Below are 20154 nucleotides of genomic sequence, written 5' to 3'. Positions count from 1 at the left end.
AAAGTGGAAAAGCCCTACTGTGACATGGGGTGAGCAGCGTGGAATATCAGAGCATTGTCTTGCCTGACGACAGACAAGGAAACTGAAGGCCAGGAAGGAAAAGGGATCCCTCAAGATCACACCTTGGGCCTCGCCATTTTTCCTACATAAAAGGCTGCCTTTGCAAGAAAGAAGTACGCATTCAACATACACATCCTAAACAGCTGTTGTACGCTATCTGCAGCAGGTGCAGTGAAGTACTAGAGCAGAGTTATCACACGGAGCAGTAAGGGCCCCAGAGGCTGGAGGAGTTAGTTCTGTGTAAGGGAGTTGAGAAAGGCTTCATTTGATAGGTGACTTGGACCATTAGGGAGAAGTCAGAAGTTCTAAGGGAAGATGTGGAAGAGTGGCTAACCTTCTGCCAAAATATGTGCTCCCCCATCTAAGTACAGAGCTGTTGCTGTGAAGCCACTACCTGAACAACGACTACACGTGGGGCCACGTGACTATGAGTGGCCGATGGAACGTGAGCAGTTAAGAGCAAAGCAGTAAAGAAATGGCTGTGCCTTCTTCACCATCCCCTTCCCCTCGCCAGCCAGAAACAAAGCCTCTGAGGCCCCAGGAATGGCAGAGCCACAGATGAAAGGAGCTGGGTCCCTGAATCACCGTGTGCTTCTGCCGAGCGGATGCAGCCATACTGGATTGTATGGGAGAGTAAGTCTCTACAGTGTTGGAGTTTGTTACAGCAACAAGCATCACCAACTACTACAGAAGGGAAGGGAAGACAGGTGTTCCAGGCAGAAGGACTAAGGCACAGCGGTGTGACAAAAACATAGTGTGTTTCAGGGAATGGGGAAGGTCTGATGGTGGCTGGAGCACCAGCCACGTGAAGGGGGTACTGAGGTTCAGCAAGCTCACGCTGGTCACCACAGGAAGGAAGGTCACGTACAGGGATTGTTTCCAGGGGCCCTGGTGTTGCTGGCGCTGCTCTCGAAGGAAGAGTGGAAGTTGTGAATGGTTTCCTGTAAAATTTGTCTCTCGCGTCCCTGTGGAGGAAATTGAAAACAGACACAGAAAGTCTTGTTAAATCTTTTAACCATTACTTCAATTGACACAGTGCTGTTAACGTTTAACTCATACTTGAAAAACCCATGGGCATCTTGGGGAAAACAAATTACCTAATTGAAAGAGTACTGAGTTTAATAAAAACATCCTGAGTCAGAATCTCCCCCAGCACCCACAAACACAGCATGCCAGGCCTGGAGAGGCCCCCAAGATGCAGGGGTCCAATTCCCAGATGAGGAAGGGCAGCAGAACCCAGGGAGCAAGAATGACTTGCCCTGGGTCACTCGGCCCGGAAGGGACGTCTCCTACCCTGCCCTGTGCATCTTTCCAGCCCTCGTATCTCCAGGGACTTCAGAGGGAGCTGAACTTTCTGATACAGAGTGAGAGTTTGAACTGCCTTTACTCCCCCTTGTCCAAAAGATGACAGATTCGTTTTCACAGTGATTCACTTCTCACCCCATCCTTGCAGACCCCCCTCCTAGTTGCTGCTCTTTACACACGTATTTTGAGATGGGAAAAGAGGGGGGATGTGGATGTTTTTTTTAAGCCCAAAGAACATCTTCACTGAATACGTAGGCGAGAGGCAGTGATATATAGAGGTGAAGAACAGAGACTGGAATCACACAGCCTGGGTTCAAATCCCAACCCTCCCATTTACTAGCTGGGTGACCTTGAGCAAGATACTTCATCTCTCTGGGCCTTAATTTCCTCATCTATAAAACGAGGATGATAATTGTACCTCAGATGGTTGCTGCTGACATTGGGCTGTGGGTGGGCAGCAGGAGGCCAGCATATCCTGACCTCAGAGAACAGCAGTGTAGATTAAACATATATATATATATATATATTTTTTTTTTTTTTTGCGGTACACGGGCCTCTCACTGTTGTGGCCCCTCCTGTTACGGAGCACAGGCTCCGGACGCGCAGGCTCAGCGGCCATGGCTCACAGGCCCAGCTGCTCCGCGGCATGTGGGATCCTCCCAGACCAGGGCACGAACCCATGTCCCCTGCATCGCAGGCGGACTCTCAACCGCTGTGCCACCAGGGAAGCCCTAAACATATATTTTTTAAACTAAGAAATAAATGTGGTCAAAATGTAAAGCAAATTAAAACTGAATAATCTCTGGCAGATTGTTTTCTGCCAAGAGTGGAAAAAAAATAAAAAACTCCACTGAATGAGCCTAGACTTTAAACTTTCTCTTCCTTTATTGCATGGACTGCCCTTTCCAGATCCCCAAGCAGAGACCTCTAGTGCTGACGAGGCCTCCTGGACACTTGGGAGGGCAGAAGAGTCTCCCTTCACACAATCCTTCCAAGTCATTCTTCCAAGACAGCTGGGAAAGTGCCATCAGGATTCCATCAACACACACCTAAAGGCAGCAGGGAAGAGGACAGAGCATTGGAGGTGGGGAGGTGGAGTCAGAGGACCCCGAATCCCTAACCCACTACTCACTCTGTCCCAGGCATGACCCCATGCTGCTGAGTTTCTGTATCTGTAAAAGGGGGATGGTATCACATGCTGGGGCTGTGATGAGGCTCAACCTGAGATAATGAACGGGGTGACACTGTGCAAACTGCAGAGGGCTAAAAAATAAATAGAGGGAATGACAACCATGTCATTATTAGACACCACCTTAGCCTTAATTGCCTGAGAAATGAGGTCAGGGCGAGACAGGGTTCCAGCACACTATGCTTCCTAACCTCAGGAGGGAGCCGCAGATGATGAAAACCATAATCACTCCCTGCATCCACACCTGATTGAAGATGATAATGATAACTGCCCTTTAAAAACCCCCAAGTTTCAAAGGACCTGCCTGATAATTCTCAAAAGGAAAAAAAGCAAATGGCCATTAAAAGTAGAAAAAATGTTCAGTCTATCTAGTAGTTAAAGAAATACAAACCAACACAAGGCATACTTCTCGGCCTATCAAATTAATAAAAATTAAAAAGCAAATTGGTAGTACCCAATGCTGGCAAGGGTGACACTGGAACTTATAACCACAGCTGGTGGGGGTGTTCACTGGCTCCTGCTGGAAGGTATTTCAGGACAAAGTACCATATACCTTGACTTAGACTCTGACTCCATAATTTCACTTTTTTTAGATGTCTATTCTGAGGAGATAATTAGAAAGCCTTATACACGAAGTTGCTCACTGTAGCACTATTTATAGAAAGTTGGAATATCTACATATCCAACAAGTAGGGATTAAAAAAAATAATTTTAGTACATCCTTGCAAATTTATTTTATTATATTAAAAGAGTTCTTAATGACATGGGTAACTGCATATATTTACTGTTAAACAAAGTAAGTAGAATATAAAATTATAGATCCAAATTTATCTCAGCCACATAAAGAAAACATTCAGCACAAAACACTGCAGAGCGATCTCACCAAATACGAACAGTGCTGGCCTGTGGGTAGTTGGATCGTGACTCCTTTGAAAGTTTTTTTCGCCTTTCTGGCACTGTGCAAATTTAGTAAGACAAATATGCACAACTTTGAATAATCACAAAAAAATGGGAATGGAAAGAAGCAATGGCTTTAGGACCAACTAAAGGTGAAACTCAGGCCATCATTTCTGTTTAACCTTCTCCAATATAGCACTTGTCTGAAACTAACAGACTAATAAGCTGACTTGAGTATACATCACAACTCGGATACTGGGGTGGGCTCACCTGGAAGTCAAATAGTTTGCAGGCTGAGGGTCCACACTGCTTTGCTGATATTTTTATGGCTGAGCCAGGTTTTGGGCGAATATTCATTAAAAAAAAATTTTTGAGGAGGCAAAGATGGTGTCAAGATGGCAGTGTGGGAAGATGAAGAGTTAGCGTCTCCCCGCAACTAGGGTGCCTGCCGGCCGCTGGTGGGGGACACTGATGCCCAAGGAGACGGGAAGAACCCGAGAGTGAACTGGTAGGATGTAGGGGGACTGAGAGGGTAGGAGAAGTGGAGGCCAGACAGGATCAGCGCCCCTGAGGCCGGGGAGATCAGGAGAGGCAGGTGGGAGGGACTCTCCGGAAAGAGCATGAGAGGAGCAGAGGGCAATCGCCTGGCCCACGCGGGCCGGGGAGCCTGCTGAGCTCCCAGGCGGGTCCCCTGCCCTCCAATGCCCCGTCCAGGCCAACAGGTCCTTGGGAGCATAGGAGGGAGGCCAGGGAGATCAGGAGAGGCAGGCGGGAGGGGCCCTCCCAGACCGGAGGAGCAGGAGAGGTGGGAGGGAGTTTGCCCCACCCACTCGAGCCCAGAGAGCCTGCTGGGCTCCCAGGTGAGGTCCGCTGCCCTCTGAGACCAGGGGTGGGGGGCACATCTGTGTCCCTTCTGTTCCTTGAGCCTAAGCCCCACCCCCCACAGCCCCCAGGGCCTTTTCCAGCCCTGTGGGTCCTGAGTATTGGCCCCACCCACCACCCAAACCTCGCCCTTGCTTAGGCCCCGCCCTCCACAGCCAAGGCCTCCCACCAACCCGCCCCTTTTATTTTTTGCTACTCCATGTGGCTTGCGGGATCTTGGTTTGCGAGCCTGGGGTTGGGCGGAAGCTCCTGTGGTGGGAGCTCCGAGTCCAAACCATTGGGCTAACAGAGAACTTCGGACCCTAGGGAATATTCACCAGAGTGAGGTCTCACAGAGGTCCCCATCTCAGCACCAAGATCCAGCTCTACCCAATAGCCTACAAACTCCAGTGTTCGAAGCCTCAGGCCAAACAACCAGTAAAACAGGAATACAATCCCACTCATGAAGAGAAAAAAAAAAAAGGAGATTGCAAAAAAATATGTCACAAATGAAGGAGCAAGGTAAAAACCTACGAGACCAAATAAATGAAGAGGAAATAGGTAATCTACCTGAAAAAGAATTCAGAGTAATGATAGTAAAGATGATCCAGAATCTTGGAAATAGAATGGAAGCACGGATTGAGAAAATACAAGAAATATTTAACAAAGATCTAAAAGAACTAAAGAAAAACAGAGATGAACACCACAATAACTGAAACGAAAAATACACCAGAAGGAATCAATAACAGAATAACTGAGGCAAAAGAACGAATAAGTGAGCTGGAAGAAAAAATGCTGGAAATAACTGCTGAGGAGCAGAATAAAGAAGGAAGAATGAAAAGAATTGAAGACAACCTCAGAGACCTCTGGGACAACACTAAATGCACCAACATTCGAATTATAGGGGTCCCAGAAGAGAAAAAGAAAGGGTCTGAGAAAATATTTGAACAGATTATAGTTGAAAACTTCCCTAACATGGGAAAGGAAATAGTCACCCAAGTCCAGGAAGCACAGAGAGTTCCATACAGGATAAACCCTAGGAAAAACACACCAAGACACATATTAATCAAACTAACAAAAATTAAATTCAAAGAAAAAATATTAAAAGCAGCAAGGGAAAAACAAAAAATAACATACAAAGCAATCCCCATAAGGTTATCAGCTGATTTTTCAGTGGAAACTCTGCAGGCCAGAAGGGAGTGGCAGGCTATACTTAAAGTGATGAAAGAGAAAAAAACCTACAACCAAGATTACTCTACCCAGCAAGGATCTCATTCAGATTCGATGGAGAAGTCAAAAGCAGCTCCTGCAGCTCAATAACAAAAAAACAAACAACCCAATCCAAAAATGGGCAGAAGACCTAAATAGACATTTCTCCAAAGAAGATATACAGACGGCTAACAAACACATGAAAGAATGCTCAACATCATTAATCATTAGAGAAATGCAAATCAAAACTACAATGAGATATCATCTCACACCAGTCAGAATGGCCATCATCAGAAAATCTAGAAACAATAAATGCTGGAGAGGGTGTGGAGAAAAGGGAACACTCTTGCACTGTTGGTGGGAATGTAAATTGATACAGCCACTATGGAGAACAATATGGAGGTTCCTTAAAAAAATACAAATAGAACTACTATACGACCCAGCAATCCCACTACTGGGCATATACCCTGAGAAAACCATAATTCAAAGAGTCATGTACCAAAATGTTCATTGCAGCTCTATTTACAATAGCTTCCCTGTATTTGCAATACATGGAAGCAGCCTAAGTGTCCATCAACAGATGAACGGATAAAGAAGATATGGCACATATATATACAATGGAATGTTACTCAGCCATAAAAAGAAATGAAATTGAGTTATTTGTAGTGAGGTGGATGGACCCATCTGTCATACAGAGTGAAGTAAGTCAGAAAGAGAAAAACAAATACCGTATGCTAATGTATATATATGGAATCTAGAAAAAAAAGAAGATGGTACTGATGAACCTGGTTGCAGGGCAGGAATAAAGAGGTAGACATAGAGAATGGACTTGATGACATGGGGTGGGAGGGCGAAGCTGGGGCAAAGTGAGAGTAGCATCGACATATATACACTACTGAATGTGAAACAGTTGGCAGGTGGGAAGCAGCAGCATAGCACAGGGAGACTGGCTCGGTGCTTTGTGATGACCTAGAGGGGTGGGATACGGAGGATGGGAGGGAGGCTCAAGAGGGAGGGGATATGGGGACATGTGTATGCATATAGCTGATTCGCTTTGTTGTACAACAGAAACTAACACAGTATTGTGAAGCAATTATACTCTAATAAAGATCTATTAAAAATTTTTTTGGCTAAAAGGTTCAAACTTTTTTGATTGTGTATGAAATATATTTTATATCACAACCCTGTTACATGTAAATCCATACAACTTAAACAAGCTTTAGCCTTCTTACCTGCAAAGAACGTTGATATTTTCTGCTCTGTTCTATTTTGCTTGTTAAAATGCTACTCATGAACTACTAAATTGATTCCACAACCCTCCAGCATGCTGTGGGCCACAGCTAGAAAGACATGGGGGTGAGGGGACAAGGAAAGCTGGGCATCTCCTCTCCCAAGTGTCCTGAGTTTTCAAATGTGTACAGAGCATTTGAGCCACAATGGGTACTCTTTTGGCCAAGATTCAGTTTCGAAAGAAAGAGGATGAACATTAGGAGAAGCTCCTGCCCTAGAGCCATCAAGAAGGAGACAGGAGTCGGGGTCAGGCGGGTCCAGCCCAGAAGAGCCGAGGCCCCAGGCGTCCAAAGAGCTATTGGAAGCCACACATGGCCTGAGAAGTTCTTTGCTCTTTCTAAGAACCAGCACAGACTTGCAATGGTAACCTAGAGTAGGGAAGATACACTTGCTTTTGTGATATTCAACGTCTCCCAATCATACCTTTGCTCTAAGATGCACTTGACACACAGTCCTCATTTCCACAGGACTTTGGCACTACTGACCCTTGAATAATAGGGCCATTCTCCAGCGATCAGTTCAGCTCGGCCCCTTCCCCTTGCACCTATCCCCACGTGGGTTTGCCTGACTTTGCAGGGTGGATGCTACCTGTGGGGAGGACATGGGTGGCGTGGCATGTTGGATGCACCCGGATCTTTCAGTTGGGAGATGATCAGCTGGGGCCCCCAAGGAAGACCACGGTATTGGGCTGAATGTTTGTGTCCTGTGTTGAAACCCTAAGCCATCAATGTGATGGTGTTAGGGGGTGGGGCCTTTGGGGGGTGATTAGAATTAGGTGAGCTCATGAGGGTCAGCCTCCCATGACACCATCGGTGTCCCTATAAGAAGAGATAAGAGAGATTGGCTTCTCTCTGTTATGGGTCACATGGGGACACATGAGAAGGTGGCATTGTGCAACTTGGAATAGGACCCTCACCAAACTCAACCACTGGCACCCTGATCTTAGCCTTCCAGCCTCCACACTTTGAGAATTAAATTTCCATTTACAAGCCGCCTGGTTTAGGTATTTTGTTATGCAGCCCGAACTAAGACAACCACCAGCGGATGTTCCTCTTGATGGGGCCCCGCTTAGTATGGGATACAAGCTGTTACAGAAACAAGGAGAAGGGGGGCAATGAATTTCAGAGAAAACTTAAAGAAAAAAATGTTCTAGCCTGTACAGACTTTAAGACAAATGTCCTCCTTTGGAGTGGGCTTGAGATGTCACATCATCCACTCTGATGATGACAGTTTCCTAAGATTTGCAAACCAACCCAGTCTGTTTTCTTTTTATGATTCCAGACTAAGGAGGCCATAACCACTGAGGGCAGAGGAGAGGTTCCAGAAGCATTAGCGGTTACCATCTACCAAGCCCCAGGCCAGGCTCCAGGGACACCTAGCTCCTGTCTTTCCATGCCCTCCGAGGTCCTCACTGGCCCTACATCTACAATCTTTTCTGTCCTTCTCGACTGGCCTAGGCTTGGCTTTCCTCACCTCCTTCCTTCCCTTGGCTCACACATCTGGCCCTTGGAGGCCAGGAGGAGGAAGGGTCCTAACTTCTGAGCCAGAGCCTCCTTACCATCACTCACCTAGTCCCCACCCCGAAGCCCTTGGACACTTGACTGGGTCACCCTCAACCACCCTGAGAGCCTTAATCTGTCCTCTCTGGCCTCCCCTCACACGAGGCATCTTTCTCTCCATGCTCCAGCCACTCCTTTAGTTCTTTAAATGCACCACACATCTTCTCACTGCAGGGCCTTTGCACATGTGCTGCCCTCTGCCTGGTCTGCACTTTTCTTCTACCCCTTTGCCAGGTGGTTCCTGTCTTCCTTCACATTGCAGCCCTCCTGCCCTTCCTCGGGGACGTCTTCCAGGCCCTTGCCTTACCAGTCCCCACTCTAAGTCAGGAGCTCTCACAACACAATTTGCCTGTCCCGTGCCTGTGGATTATACCGAGGCAGGATAGCAGAGAGGCCAGGACACAAACTCTGGGTTCTAATCCTGCCTCTGCCACTTACTGACTGTGTGATCTTAGGCAAGTTCCCTGATCTCTCTGTGCTTCAGTTCCCTCATCTGTAAACTGAAAACAACCTCAGCAGCTTTCGTGAGGGTTACACGAATGACTAGATGTGACGTGCTCAGAGCAATGCTGGGCACTGAGTGATACTCAGTGCTCAACACCCACACAGTGCCTGGGACATGGCAGACAGTTAAAGGGAGATTTCTCATGAATAAATCAATGCTCTGAAGGGTTTAGTGCTGGCTTCAGGTGATCCACCTGCAGTAAGCCACCCTGAGGCTTCCGTTCCCTAGGTGAACCCTTCCTAGCAGCCGAGACCTGCCCACCTTCTGCTGCTCATGTCTAAGGGCAGGGCAGAAACGGTGCTGGTCTCCGAGTTGGGGCTCACTGCCTCTCTCGGAGCCTTTGCTTCCCTATCTGTAAAGTGAGGCAGCAAGGGTCCCAGGACAGGTGAGCAGTGTTTAGGAACAGGCCACTTGCAGAGGAGAAAGAACACACAGCAAAGACCTGCAGGAAAATGCTTAGGCTTGCAGACACCTGCAATGCCTGAAGCAATGCCGACTACATCACTTTGAAGGACGACCTCACAGCCTACACACAGGCAAAACAGTGACGACCACGATGGCAGAAAAACCAGCCCCCAACCCGGCGAGGCTGCAGGGCTGGAGGAACTGCTTCCACACAGTGTGATGCTGCAGGAACCAGTGAGAAGGACCCCCTCCCTGCCCCCGACTCTGCTCCTGGGCTGCACGAGGAGAGTGTGAGGGTACCGGCCTCCCGGATTAACTGAGGAAAGGTATGCACAGTGATCTGTGAATGATAAACTGTTACGTGGATATTTACTTGAGATTGTCACTACAGGTCTGTTCAATATTTCTGTGCCTACCTGGCAATATATAGAAAGAACCATAAAATGGTACGATCGCTAACATAACCTTGTATTGTGGAACACAGCCTGAAGAACAAAACAACAGCAGAAAAAGCAAAAAGGCAGAGATGTCCATTCTGGTACTATTTACAATGGTCAAATCCCAGATTTTACCTGTCACTATTGTCCAACAAGTGGGGAGCTGTTCGGCTAAGTGTGAAAGAGCAACAGGTATGCAGGTATTTATACGTTATTGCTTGAATAAGAGACCAAAAAAAATCCAGCCCACGTTAGGGAAAAAGACAGAAGGCAAAGGAATGTGAATAGCCCAAGAGCGACTGTACAACTGTCTGCAGAGTGAGTGGTGCCTCACTTCTCTTGTGTTCTGTTTGCTTGTTTGTTTTTTGCATATGTGCCTTTGGGTGGGTGGATGGGTGGGTGGAGGCATTGCTAATCTTTAGCTCTAAAGCTGGTGAAACAGAAGTTGAACATTAGACAAAAATGCAGGATGCCAACAACAACAACAACACTGACTGACAGATCTCTGTGTGCCAGGTGCTCTGCGGAGCATTTTAGTCCCGGCAGCGAGCCCATCACCCCCACCCTACAGACAAGAAAGCGAGGCTCAGAGGAGGGTGTGACTTGCCCAGGGTCACTGTAAGTGGAGGAGCTGGGATTCAAACCCAGGTCGGCCTGACCCTGCGGCCTGTCTTAATCAACTTCCACTGTGCTCCGGAGGGCAAAACCCAGCCCGGTGGGGTGAGATGACCGGAGGGAATGTTTTAGCCAAATCTAAGGAGAAACCACCTTATGGGAAGAGAGATCTCAAAAAGGAACAGGCATACTCAAAGGTAGTGACCCCTCGGTCATGAGAGGTGTATGAGCGAGGCTGTCGTCCACCAGGTGTGGGGGAGAGATGAAATCAGACCATGAAGGTCCCTGGAACACTGGGGCCGAGGATCCTAGTGAAGCTCTCAGCTGTTGGAAACAGGAAAAAAAAACAAAAAGATTGAGAACAATACCTTGCCTGCGTTCAGTTCAGAAATCGCTGCCAAAATCTGCTGCCTGGACCCGTCTGTCTTAATACCCAGCTCCTTCAGGTCGCCATCGGTGAGCGTGAGGAACGCTTCCATATCCACCTGGGGAGAGAGAGGGGGATTCGCTGCTATCTGCTCGGCGCCACACCTCTTTTCCCCAACCACAACCAGACTATCACGATAACGAGCTATTAGTGCTTATGAGCAGTGAATTAATTATGATTTACTACTTCCAAGTCCTGGCTTTATGCTGAAAGTTTATTTGAAAACATCATTAAAATCGAACCCTCAGGACTTCCCTGGTGGTGCAGTGGTTAAGAATTCGCCTGCCAATGCAGGGGACACGGGTTCGATCCCTGGTCCGGGAAGATCCCACATGCCGCGGAGCAACTAAGCCCGTGCGCCACAACTACTGAGCCCGCATGCCTAGAGCCCGTGCTCTGCAACAAGAAAAGCCACCGCAATGAGAAGCCTACGCACCACAACGAAGAGTAGCCCCCGCTCGTCACAACTAGAGAAAGCCCGCGCGCAGCAACGAAGACCCAATGCAACCAAAAATAAATAAAATAAAAAACAAACAAAAACAAAACAAAACAAAAAACGAACTCTCCTCAGCTCTAGGCCTGGGATTTTTAGGAGAGGTGCATTCTGGAAAGACTCTGAAAACGAAACAAGTAAGGGAAGTCTCTGAGACAGTAATCTGGGTGACTCAAGTGGTAAAAAATCCAAGTCTTGGTACTAGAAAGTTAATTCCAATGTTGCTGCACTTTTAACAGCATCCGATACTGCACAGAAAATATGAGTATGTGGCAGTACTCACCATGTTTCCCCCCCCAAGGACAAGAGAGATGCAGACTGTGGAAAGACAGAGTGAGAAAATAAACAAGCAGAAGCAATAAAGGAAAGAAGGGCCATTGGTTTTTACCAGAAAAAAAAGGGCATCTCAAAGCTGTTCAATCCTTGGTTTTTGCCAGAGAAATTCTAACATTTCTGTCATCCCTGCCTAGGCCTCAGCTCCAGGAGAAATTTCTTCCCTGTCTTGATCTCTTTTAATAGTCACTTTACTTTCATGGATTTAAAAAAAAATCTTGAACCAGGTTTGAGTTAGTGGGGAAGGGTCTGCTCCCTTATCCAACATCAAGCTCTCCCTGAGATGCAGAGAGGGCCCCTCTGATAACGGATAAGCTCCCTGAATCCCTCGGACACTTTACAGATCACAAGGTGCTAACGGGATCAAGGAAGAGGTGACATGATTTTGACGGAAACCACCTGCCCCCGGCCCTGCTGGATACTCCCCTCCCCCACCATCCCAGACCTGTGGCAGAGACCCCACACCCAGCTCCTCAGAAAGCACGGAACGCATAAAATAAAAGCAGGCAGCCATCAGCAAACAGTAAAGATTTTTTTGACGATGAGAACAATCGCCACTGAAGTTTAAGACATCAAGGAGGCAGGAAGGACAGGCTGGATAGGGCAGAAAAGCAAACCAAGGAAGAAAGCCACAGCACCCCTTACTGTTTCTTGAACAAAAATACAAACTCCTCAGATTTTGGAATTTATGAATTAGATAAGATTCTAATGACCAAATAATTCTGCCTTCTCAAATAACAGAGAAAATGTTAAATAATATTTAAATCAAACTGACTAGGTTGAGTTCATCTGCCCAGTGAGGAACATTTCTCTTGCCATAATTTAGCTTGAATTATTTTTATAGAGACTGGATTTTCTTCACAACCACAATGCCTTTTTTTATAATGGCTTTTGGCTTTTATTCGGAGGCAGACCCTTTTAAATTTAAACATGATCTGTTGTATTTACTTTGAATGCCAATATACTGTGTATTCCCCCCACCCCCCCAAAAAAAACAAACTCCTCAACTGCGTCTCAAGCTTGTTGGGGACAATGAGTGACTCTCGTGATTGCTACAATAACTATGACAGTTGTCATGTGCTAAACTGGGCACCAGAATGTTCTAAGCCAGTGATTACATCCTGGTGGCTAATGGGCCCACTGAGGAGTTTTATTTGGCCAACAGTAAAAATTTTAACATCTTATTGAGACGTAATTCACCTACCATACAATTCACCCATTTAAAGTGTGCAATTCAAAGATTTTTAGTGCAGAGTTATGCAACCGTCACCACACTTAATTTTAGAACATTTTCATCACCCCAAAAAGAAAACCCATACTCATTAGCAATCACTCCCATTCTATCCTCCCCACATTCCCTGGCAACCACTAATCTACTGTCTGTCTCTATAGATTTGCCTATTCTGGACACTGTATATAAATGGAGTCATACCATATGTGGCCTTTTGTGACTAACTTCTTTCACTTAGCACAGTGTTTTCAAGGCTCATCCATGTTGTAGTTTGTATCAGCATTTCCTTCTTTTTCATGACCTAGCTACATTCCATGGTATAGAGGTAACACGTCTTATTTATTCATTCATCAACTGAGGGGCATTTGGGTCGTTTCCACTTTTTGGCTACTATGAATAGTGCTGCTATGAACACTCTGTGTGAACACATGCTTTCAGTTATCTTGGGTATATACCTGGGAGAGGGATTTCTGGGTCATAAGGTAACTCTGCTAAACATTTTGAGAAACTGCCAAACTGCAGGACAGTAATTTTTAAAAATGTGATGGTGAGCGCTTTAGAGCAAATAGGAACCTCTTAGACTAACACAGACTATTTACATCCAGATACTGAACACAGGTTCATCAGGATTTGCTTTTTCACCTGCTTTAAACCTAAGAACGTGCCAGGCAATCCCCTTCAACTAAAAGGACAGAAACAAACTTCACTAGAGAGAGCAGAGTTCAAAATTATAAAATTCTATTATAATAAAACAAGTCATAAGGTCCCCAGGATTTCACTGTTATGAACTGAACCAAATGTGCTGAACAAGAATTCTGTTTCCTCAGCTATCTCAGTGAAAAAGATCAATCTAGGCTTATAGGATGACAACCTACATATTTAGACAACTGTTTTATGGTAAGATATAAATTGACATTCAGAAAGAACATCCTGGGCTTCCCTGGTGGCGCAGTGGTTGAGAGTCCGCCTGCCGTGCAGGGGACACGGGTTCGTGCCCCAGTCCGGGAGGATCCCACATGCCGCGGAGCGGCTGGGCTCGTGAGCCATGGCTGCTGAGCCTGCCCATCCAGAGCAACAGTGAGAGGCCCGCGTACCGCAAAAACAAACAAACAAACAAACAAACAAAACAAAAAAGTACATCCTTACCTCTTGCTCCTCAAAAATGGGCTGATATTTCTCAAGTGATAATTTCTTAAGGATTCCAGTCAGTTCATCTTCAAGAGGGAAAGAATGTAAAATAAGATATTTTAGCATTTGGTAAAATGTATCAAGAGTGATCTTCAAACTTTCGTAAAACAGTGGTAATCTTATTTCGAAATTCTACCAGAAACCCCAACACAGAAAGGAAATCTAAGCTGCGTTCCTGGGGATGAAGCTGAAGGTGGGTCCCGAGCCACCTGTTGACCATAATCTTCCCTTAGGGCAGGCTCTCAGCATTTGCCAAAACCCCCATATTGGGCTATGAAGACAGAAGATGTGGGGGCAGTTCATGGCCAGGCTCCAATGGCTGACTCTCCAATGGCGGGACCATCAAGTTCTTGGAGTTCTAGCTGCTGGGACTAAAACCCTCCCGTCTGTCCCAGAACAACTTTTAATTATGATTTCTTGACTGTTGTTAGCTACAGCTGCAGTAAACACTAACGCCAGCAGTCCTCAGCTAGACAGAGAAAGAACTGGAGAGAACAGGTAGGTGGGCTTCAGACCAGAGTCAAAGTTTGCCTCAAGCGTTCGGAGGCTGTGGGCTTCCTGAAGGAAGGGCATGTCTGAATGAAACAGCAGAGCCAGATGGGCACAGATCAGGGGAAAACAGAAGATTTTGAGTATCAAGTTATCAGAGCAGGGAAGATAAAGGAGACAAAAGCAGCATCTGTGGGGGCTTTAAGAAACATTCCTTCACACATTCGATAAGGATTTATCAGACTAGGGACTGGGGGCTCAATAGGGACCAAAGCAGACCATAAGCAGGCTGTCAGGCTCAAGGCGATGAGGAAGAACAGAGCAGGGTGGGGGAGGTTGACAGGGGATGTGAGAATGTTGTTTTATAGAGGGCGGTCAGGGAAGGCCTCTCAGAAGGAGATATTTGAGCAGTAAATGAAGGAGTGAGCTGTGCAGATATCAAGATATCAAGGCAAAGAGCACCAGGCAGCATCCAGACAGTGAGAACAGCAAGTGCAAAGGTCCTGGGGCAGCGGGGGCAGCTTACAAAAGAGTGGACTGGAGGTTAGGAGGTCAGAGGTCCTTTTATTCACTCATTCATCATTCAACAGTGGCTACTACTGTGCCTACTACGTACTGGGAATGCAAGGATGGAAAACGTCCATGCTGTGAAGGAACTCAGTGTAGCTGGGAAGATACAATGAAGAGGATGACAGCTGATGCACAGTGCTCACTGTCAGGCACCCTGTATGGATGATGCATCTCCTCTTAACAACCCCATGAGGTAGACCCTCTTACTGTCCCCATTTGCAGATGAGGAAGGCACAGAAAGCTGGGTACCATATCTCGGGTGAGGTCACACCACTAGTCCATGGCACAGCAGGGATTCAAACACAGTGGTTTAGCTACCAGGCTTCTGCTACACACACTGCTCTGCCACTTCTCCCACTGGTGATGAGTATATGGTGAAGGGCATGAATAAGGGGATCTGGGGACAGAGAGGACACCTGACCAGCCCAAGGGACCGGACAGGCTTCGCAGAAGAGGTGCTAATGAAATAGGATGTATGAGATGAAATGAGTCCCAGTCCACACATAATCTATTATAGGTTCATGACACCTATCATGCTTTGCTGATGTCATTCCCTCCACGAGTCTCTCTCCACATCTGTGTGCTGGTAAATGTTTAACAACTGGATTTCTGGGAGGGGGAATGTACGCACGTATATAAGTACATGATTTTACTGATTTAAGGATGTGTGTGCACAATTTACATACAATAATAAATTACACAATACTCTGTATTATAAATTCCATATAGCCAATGCCTTCACTGCATTTCAGGCGTCTCACTGAATGCCTTCATTGATTTTTGCCTTTCTCTTGAAGACACAGCCAATGAGTGTAGCTCCTACATGAAGGCTCACTAATGCTTCTGTTTACGTGAACGTGCGAGATGAAATGAAATGATGAAGACACAAGTTGGAACTTCATGTGAGCAACTTTGCTGAATCAGATAATGGTTTTCAAAACCTTGAAGAATATTTTCTCAATTTTTAATGTTATTTTCAATATAACAGGTTAAACAGTTAAAGTTTAACCTGTATAATTAACACTGTCTCTGTCACTGTCTAGATGACATCCAGATGCTCTTTAAAACATTAAATCAAGCCCTAGTGGGTATTTGCTGATTTTCGTGGTATAAATGCCCCATTGTGGTCAATTTCAACCTACCAACATCATGTTCCTGGAAGTGGAATTGGGAAAGATGCACAGCAGTAACACATCAATACACAGTATTCCCACCACGTAGATAAAAGAGACATAAAGAACCTTAAGAGAACAGGTATTAGTAAAACGCACTAAAAATTAGTAAATAATATATTTTGTTTTAAATGCCACATACCTTTACATGTAATATAATCAGCTTAATTATAAGTTCATGCAGTTTGACTTTTTTTTTTTAAGCATTTTTATTTTTATTTTTTAAAACTTTTTGGCCGCACAATGTAGTATGTGGGATTTAATTCCCCAATCAGGGATCGAATCCACACCCCCTGCATTGGAAGCATGGAGTCTTAACCACTGGACCGCTGGGGAAGTCCCTGTCTTTTTTTTACACATATTTTTGTTGTTGTAATTTGACTTTAAACAGCTGTGTTTAATTGCCAGCTCAACTGTTTCCTACAAATGTAACAATCGGCTCTGGGCCACCATTCCCGGCTCCCAGCCCCCCACTCTTCTCAGTCCTCCTGGCCCGCCAGGAGGGCCACTCTTCAGTGAAGCCTGCCATGGTGCTTCGTGCCTTGCTGATAACACACGTTTGATCCCACCTTGCGTTACAATCATTTAATGTTATTATGTGGAATGTATCTGAATCCCCAGCCTGATGATGAGTTATGCTGACACTGGAACAGGTTACAGTACCCAGGGCCTGCCCCAGTCACCTTCATAGAAGGAATGTGAGGCTGAGAAGGCCACGTCGTCACCGCCCCACCACTTCCTCCAGGAGGAATGAACAGATGGACACAGGTGGGAGGATGAGCAGGGCAAAGGCTTGCATGCAGTCCTTGACTGAGGCTACAGATTTCCCACAAAAATATCATGAAGAATGGCTATTTGGGGATAGATTGCAGGCTCTGGTCTGTGATAATCTAATGCCTGAAGGACAAGGGTCTGGCTGCCTCGGGACCCAGGAACCCTAGGAGGGAAAACTAGGCTTTCTAAGCCAGAGAAGGTAATCTAAAAAGAATTTGCTGTCAGGTCCTTCTGTTTTTATCCCAACTAGGCTTTGCAAACCTTTTTTTAAATAATGAATGAGAGGGGTGCAAAGTGGGCATAGACAGTGCATTCTGATGACTGTCTCAACTCTGTTTTGCAAAAAGGTGGGGTACAAATCCCAAACTGAAACTGTAGGAGTTTAGATTCCTGAAAGCCTCTGAGGCGGGAGAGTTCATGGGTAGGGAAATTAAGACTCCACACAGAAAACACAGTTAGGGGGAATTCCTTGGTGGTCCAGTGGTTAGGACTCGATGCTCTCACTGCCAAGGGCCTGGGTTCAATCCCTGGTTGGGGAACTAAGATCCCACAAGCCACATGGTGTGGCCAAAAAAAAAAAAAGAAAAAAACATTATATAAAAAAGAGAAAACACAGTTAGGGAGGAATGGGGTTGCTAAGTGAATCTCTGAAGCTTTTATAAATGATTGCACTAGATATCACAAAACAATAAAAGCAGCCCCAAATAAAGCAGATGCCAATGGCAGTGTACATTTATCAACTCAGTACAGACCAGAGCCTGTGCAGTTGATTTCAACTTATCACTTGCTGGGCAGAACCTGCTCTGCACTCCCTCCCAGTAGCTGCAGCAAGATGCCTGCAAATGCACTTGTGAGGACCACACACACAATGAGAGTTTCCTCCCCTCTCTGATTTATACTCCTTGATTTGCACCTGCCTGGGCCCCATCTCTCATCAAAGCCCTGCTCCCTCCTCCCCCATCCCTGTTCCCAGGAGCCACCAGAGGGCAGTTGTAAAGGATGAGCTTCTTCTCTCCTTTATCTTTTATATCTTCACATCTTTATCTGGGGCCTCACTGCACAGCCTCCACCCCTGCCCGGCCGTCTGGTCCATGTTCCTTTCCTCATCATCCCCACTCATGCAACTTCCAACGTTCTCTGGTTACATCTCCTGCTTTTGCTTGCCCTCCATCCACTTCCATTTTCCTCTGAGGAGCTACTCCTCTCCCTCTCCCAATCCACACAGACCTGACCCCAACCCTGGCTCCAAAGGCAGACACACTCCACCCTTGGGGACACAGAGATAGTCAAGGATGGGCAAACAACCCAAGTTGTTATAAATATAGCCAAGACAGGACAATGACCTTTACCCCTGGGATTTTGCTGTACCTACTAAGAAAGTAGCACTCTTTCTGCTGGGGTTGCTAAGTTAGTAGGAAGAAGTAAGCATGAAGCTGCTGGGTATATCCTTGCCACTACTTGAAGAGAGCTTACCTGAGACATGGAGAAAAACATTCCCTAAGCACCTGGATCCAGACACACCTGAAGAACACCCTAGATATTTCCATTATATGAGCCAACAAATTATCAGTTTTTGGTATTGTTTTTGCTTAAATCAGTTTGAGTGGAGATTCCATCCCTCGCAACTGACAGAGTTCTGATTTGTACAAGGTTCAGGGAAAGGTACATAACTGGGGTTGGAGAAGCAGTTCTATGGGTGTTTGTTTGTATATATAAACAAAAATCACCTACATTCAAAAACTACTATACACCTTTTAGGTATGTAAGCTCAATGAAGACAAAAATACAAGGTAGAATCAGGGAAGGGGAAAGACAGGTGTTTTTGTCTGACTGAAAAAATGATAAAACACCTGACCTAGGATGGCTATAGCAAAGAAGGGCAGCTGCTAGGTTACCATGGTAAAGAGGAAAGGGTGGGCTTTCAGGACCCCGGGGACTCACCCTCATCAGTGATGGTGCCACTGCTGGAGCCCCCGCTGCTCTTGGACTGCCGGTGGGATGAGGAGGAGGACACGGAGGACTCGGCTGCCTGCGCTTTGGGAGAAGGTGAAGGCGTGAGCGTGGGGGAGGTGCTTTTGGAGGTAGTGGAAGTTCCAGACGGAGGCCTTTTGCTCGTCTCCAGTTTCTGCTGAAAAGAATAAGACAAATACAATATTTTTGTGTGTGTGTGGTATGCGGGCCTCTCACTGTTGTGGCCTCTCCCGTGTGGAGCACAGGCTCCGGACGCGCAGGCTCAGCGGCCATGGCTCACGGGCCCAGCTGCTCCGCGGCATGTGGGATCTTCCCGGACCGGGGCACGAACCCATGTCCCCTGCATCGGCAGGCGGACTTTCAACCACTGCGCCACCAGGGAAGCCCGACAAATACAATTTTGAGCCCAAATCAATTGAGTCCTTTGCCCACTGGGAGGGAAAACAACTTTCATACCAGGACTGGTGAGATTTGGGGTTTCTGCATTTACTCTTGACCTGTGACTGAAATTTTAGAATCCAAGCTATAAGCCCTCTTTATCTGTCTCTGTATGTCTGTAGATTAGAAAGGCCTTTATCCTTCATTGTGTAATATTTTCTTATTTCCAGAGGTTATTAATAAATTTGATTATAAAGTCAAAAAAAATAAAAAAGAATAAGACAAATACATAAGCCATTACCTGGAGGGTAGACATGATTCAAACAGACACCCACAACAGGGAACACGTGGGACATTTGACTCAACAAGATATCTAACCAGGACTATGACATCTACTTAAGAAAACATGCAAAGCAGAAACAGTATTATCAAAACAGTTACAGGAAAATCCTCCCCTGGAGCAGAGAGGCAGGGAATGGGATGGAAAAAGTGGCACATAAGGAGCCAGAAAACCCAGGTCCTAGTCCTGCCCCTACAGCTGCAATATTGTGTCCTTGGCTGAGTCCCCTAACCTCTCAGTTAACCAGCTCTAAAATGGAAGTGTGGCTTATTACAAACGAAGGCCCATTCTGCTCTTCATGTTTCTTCATTTAAACCAGTCACTTCTAACCTTTCACCACAGAACACTTATTATTTTTCCTTTGTGTGTGTTGCACACAAAAAGCCCTTCTTATTTTGAAATACTTTATTTTATTGAAGTACAGTTGATTTACAATGTTGTGCTAGTTTGGGGTGT

General features: G+C 46.0%; 1 protein-coding gene across 1 annotated transcript in view; it reads right to left on the bottom strand.

Annotated features, from left to right (window-relative positions):
* Positions 1-920: 920 nt before the first annotated feature.
* The window catches only part of ANKS6 (ankyrin repeat and sterile alpha motif domain containing 6), a gene marked incomplete at both ends in the record, with an annotated part of 53155 nt that continues 33921 nt past the window's right edge, over positions 921-20154 (bottom strand). The window contains 4 exons of the mRNA XM_082842444.1: positions 921-1025; positions 10701-10817; positions 13963-14030; positions 18951-19134. Coding sequence (XP_082698570.1) covers positions 921-1025; positions 10701-10817; positions 13963-14030; positions 18951-19134 — 474 coding nt within the window. The remainder of the gene's footprint in view (positions 1026-10700; positions 10818-13962; positions 14031-18950; positions 19135-20154) is intronic.

This window comes from Leucopleurus acutus (genome assembly GCF_964270905.1).
Source record: "Leucopleurus acutus genome assembly, chromosome: 7".
NCBI lineage: Eukaryota > Metazoa > Chordata > Mammalia > Artiodactyla > Delphinidae > Leucopleurus > Leucopleurus acutus.
This window is presented reverse-complemented; position numbering and strand designations above follow the sequence as displayed.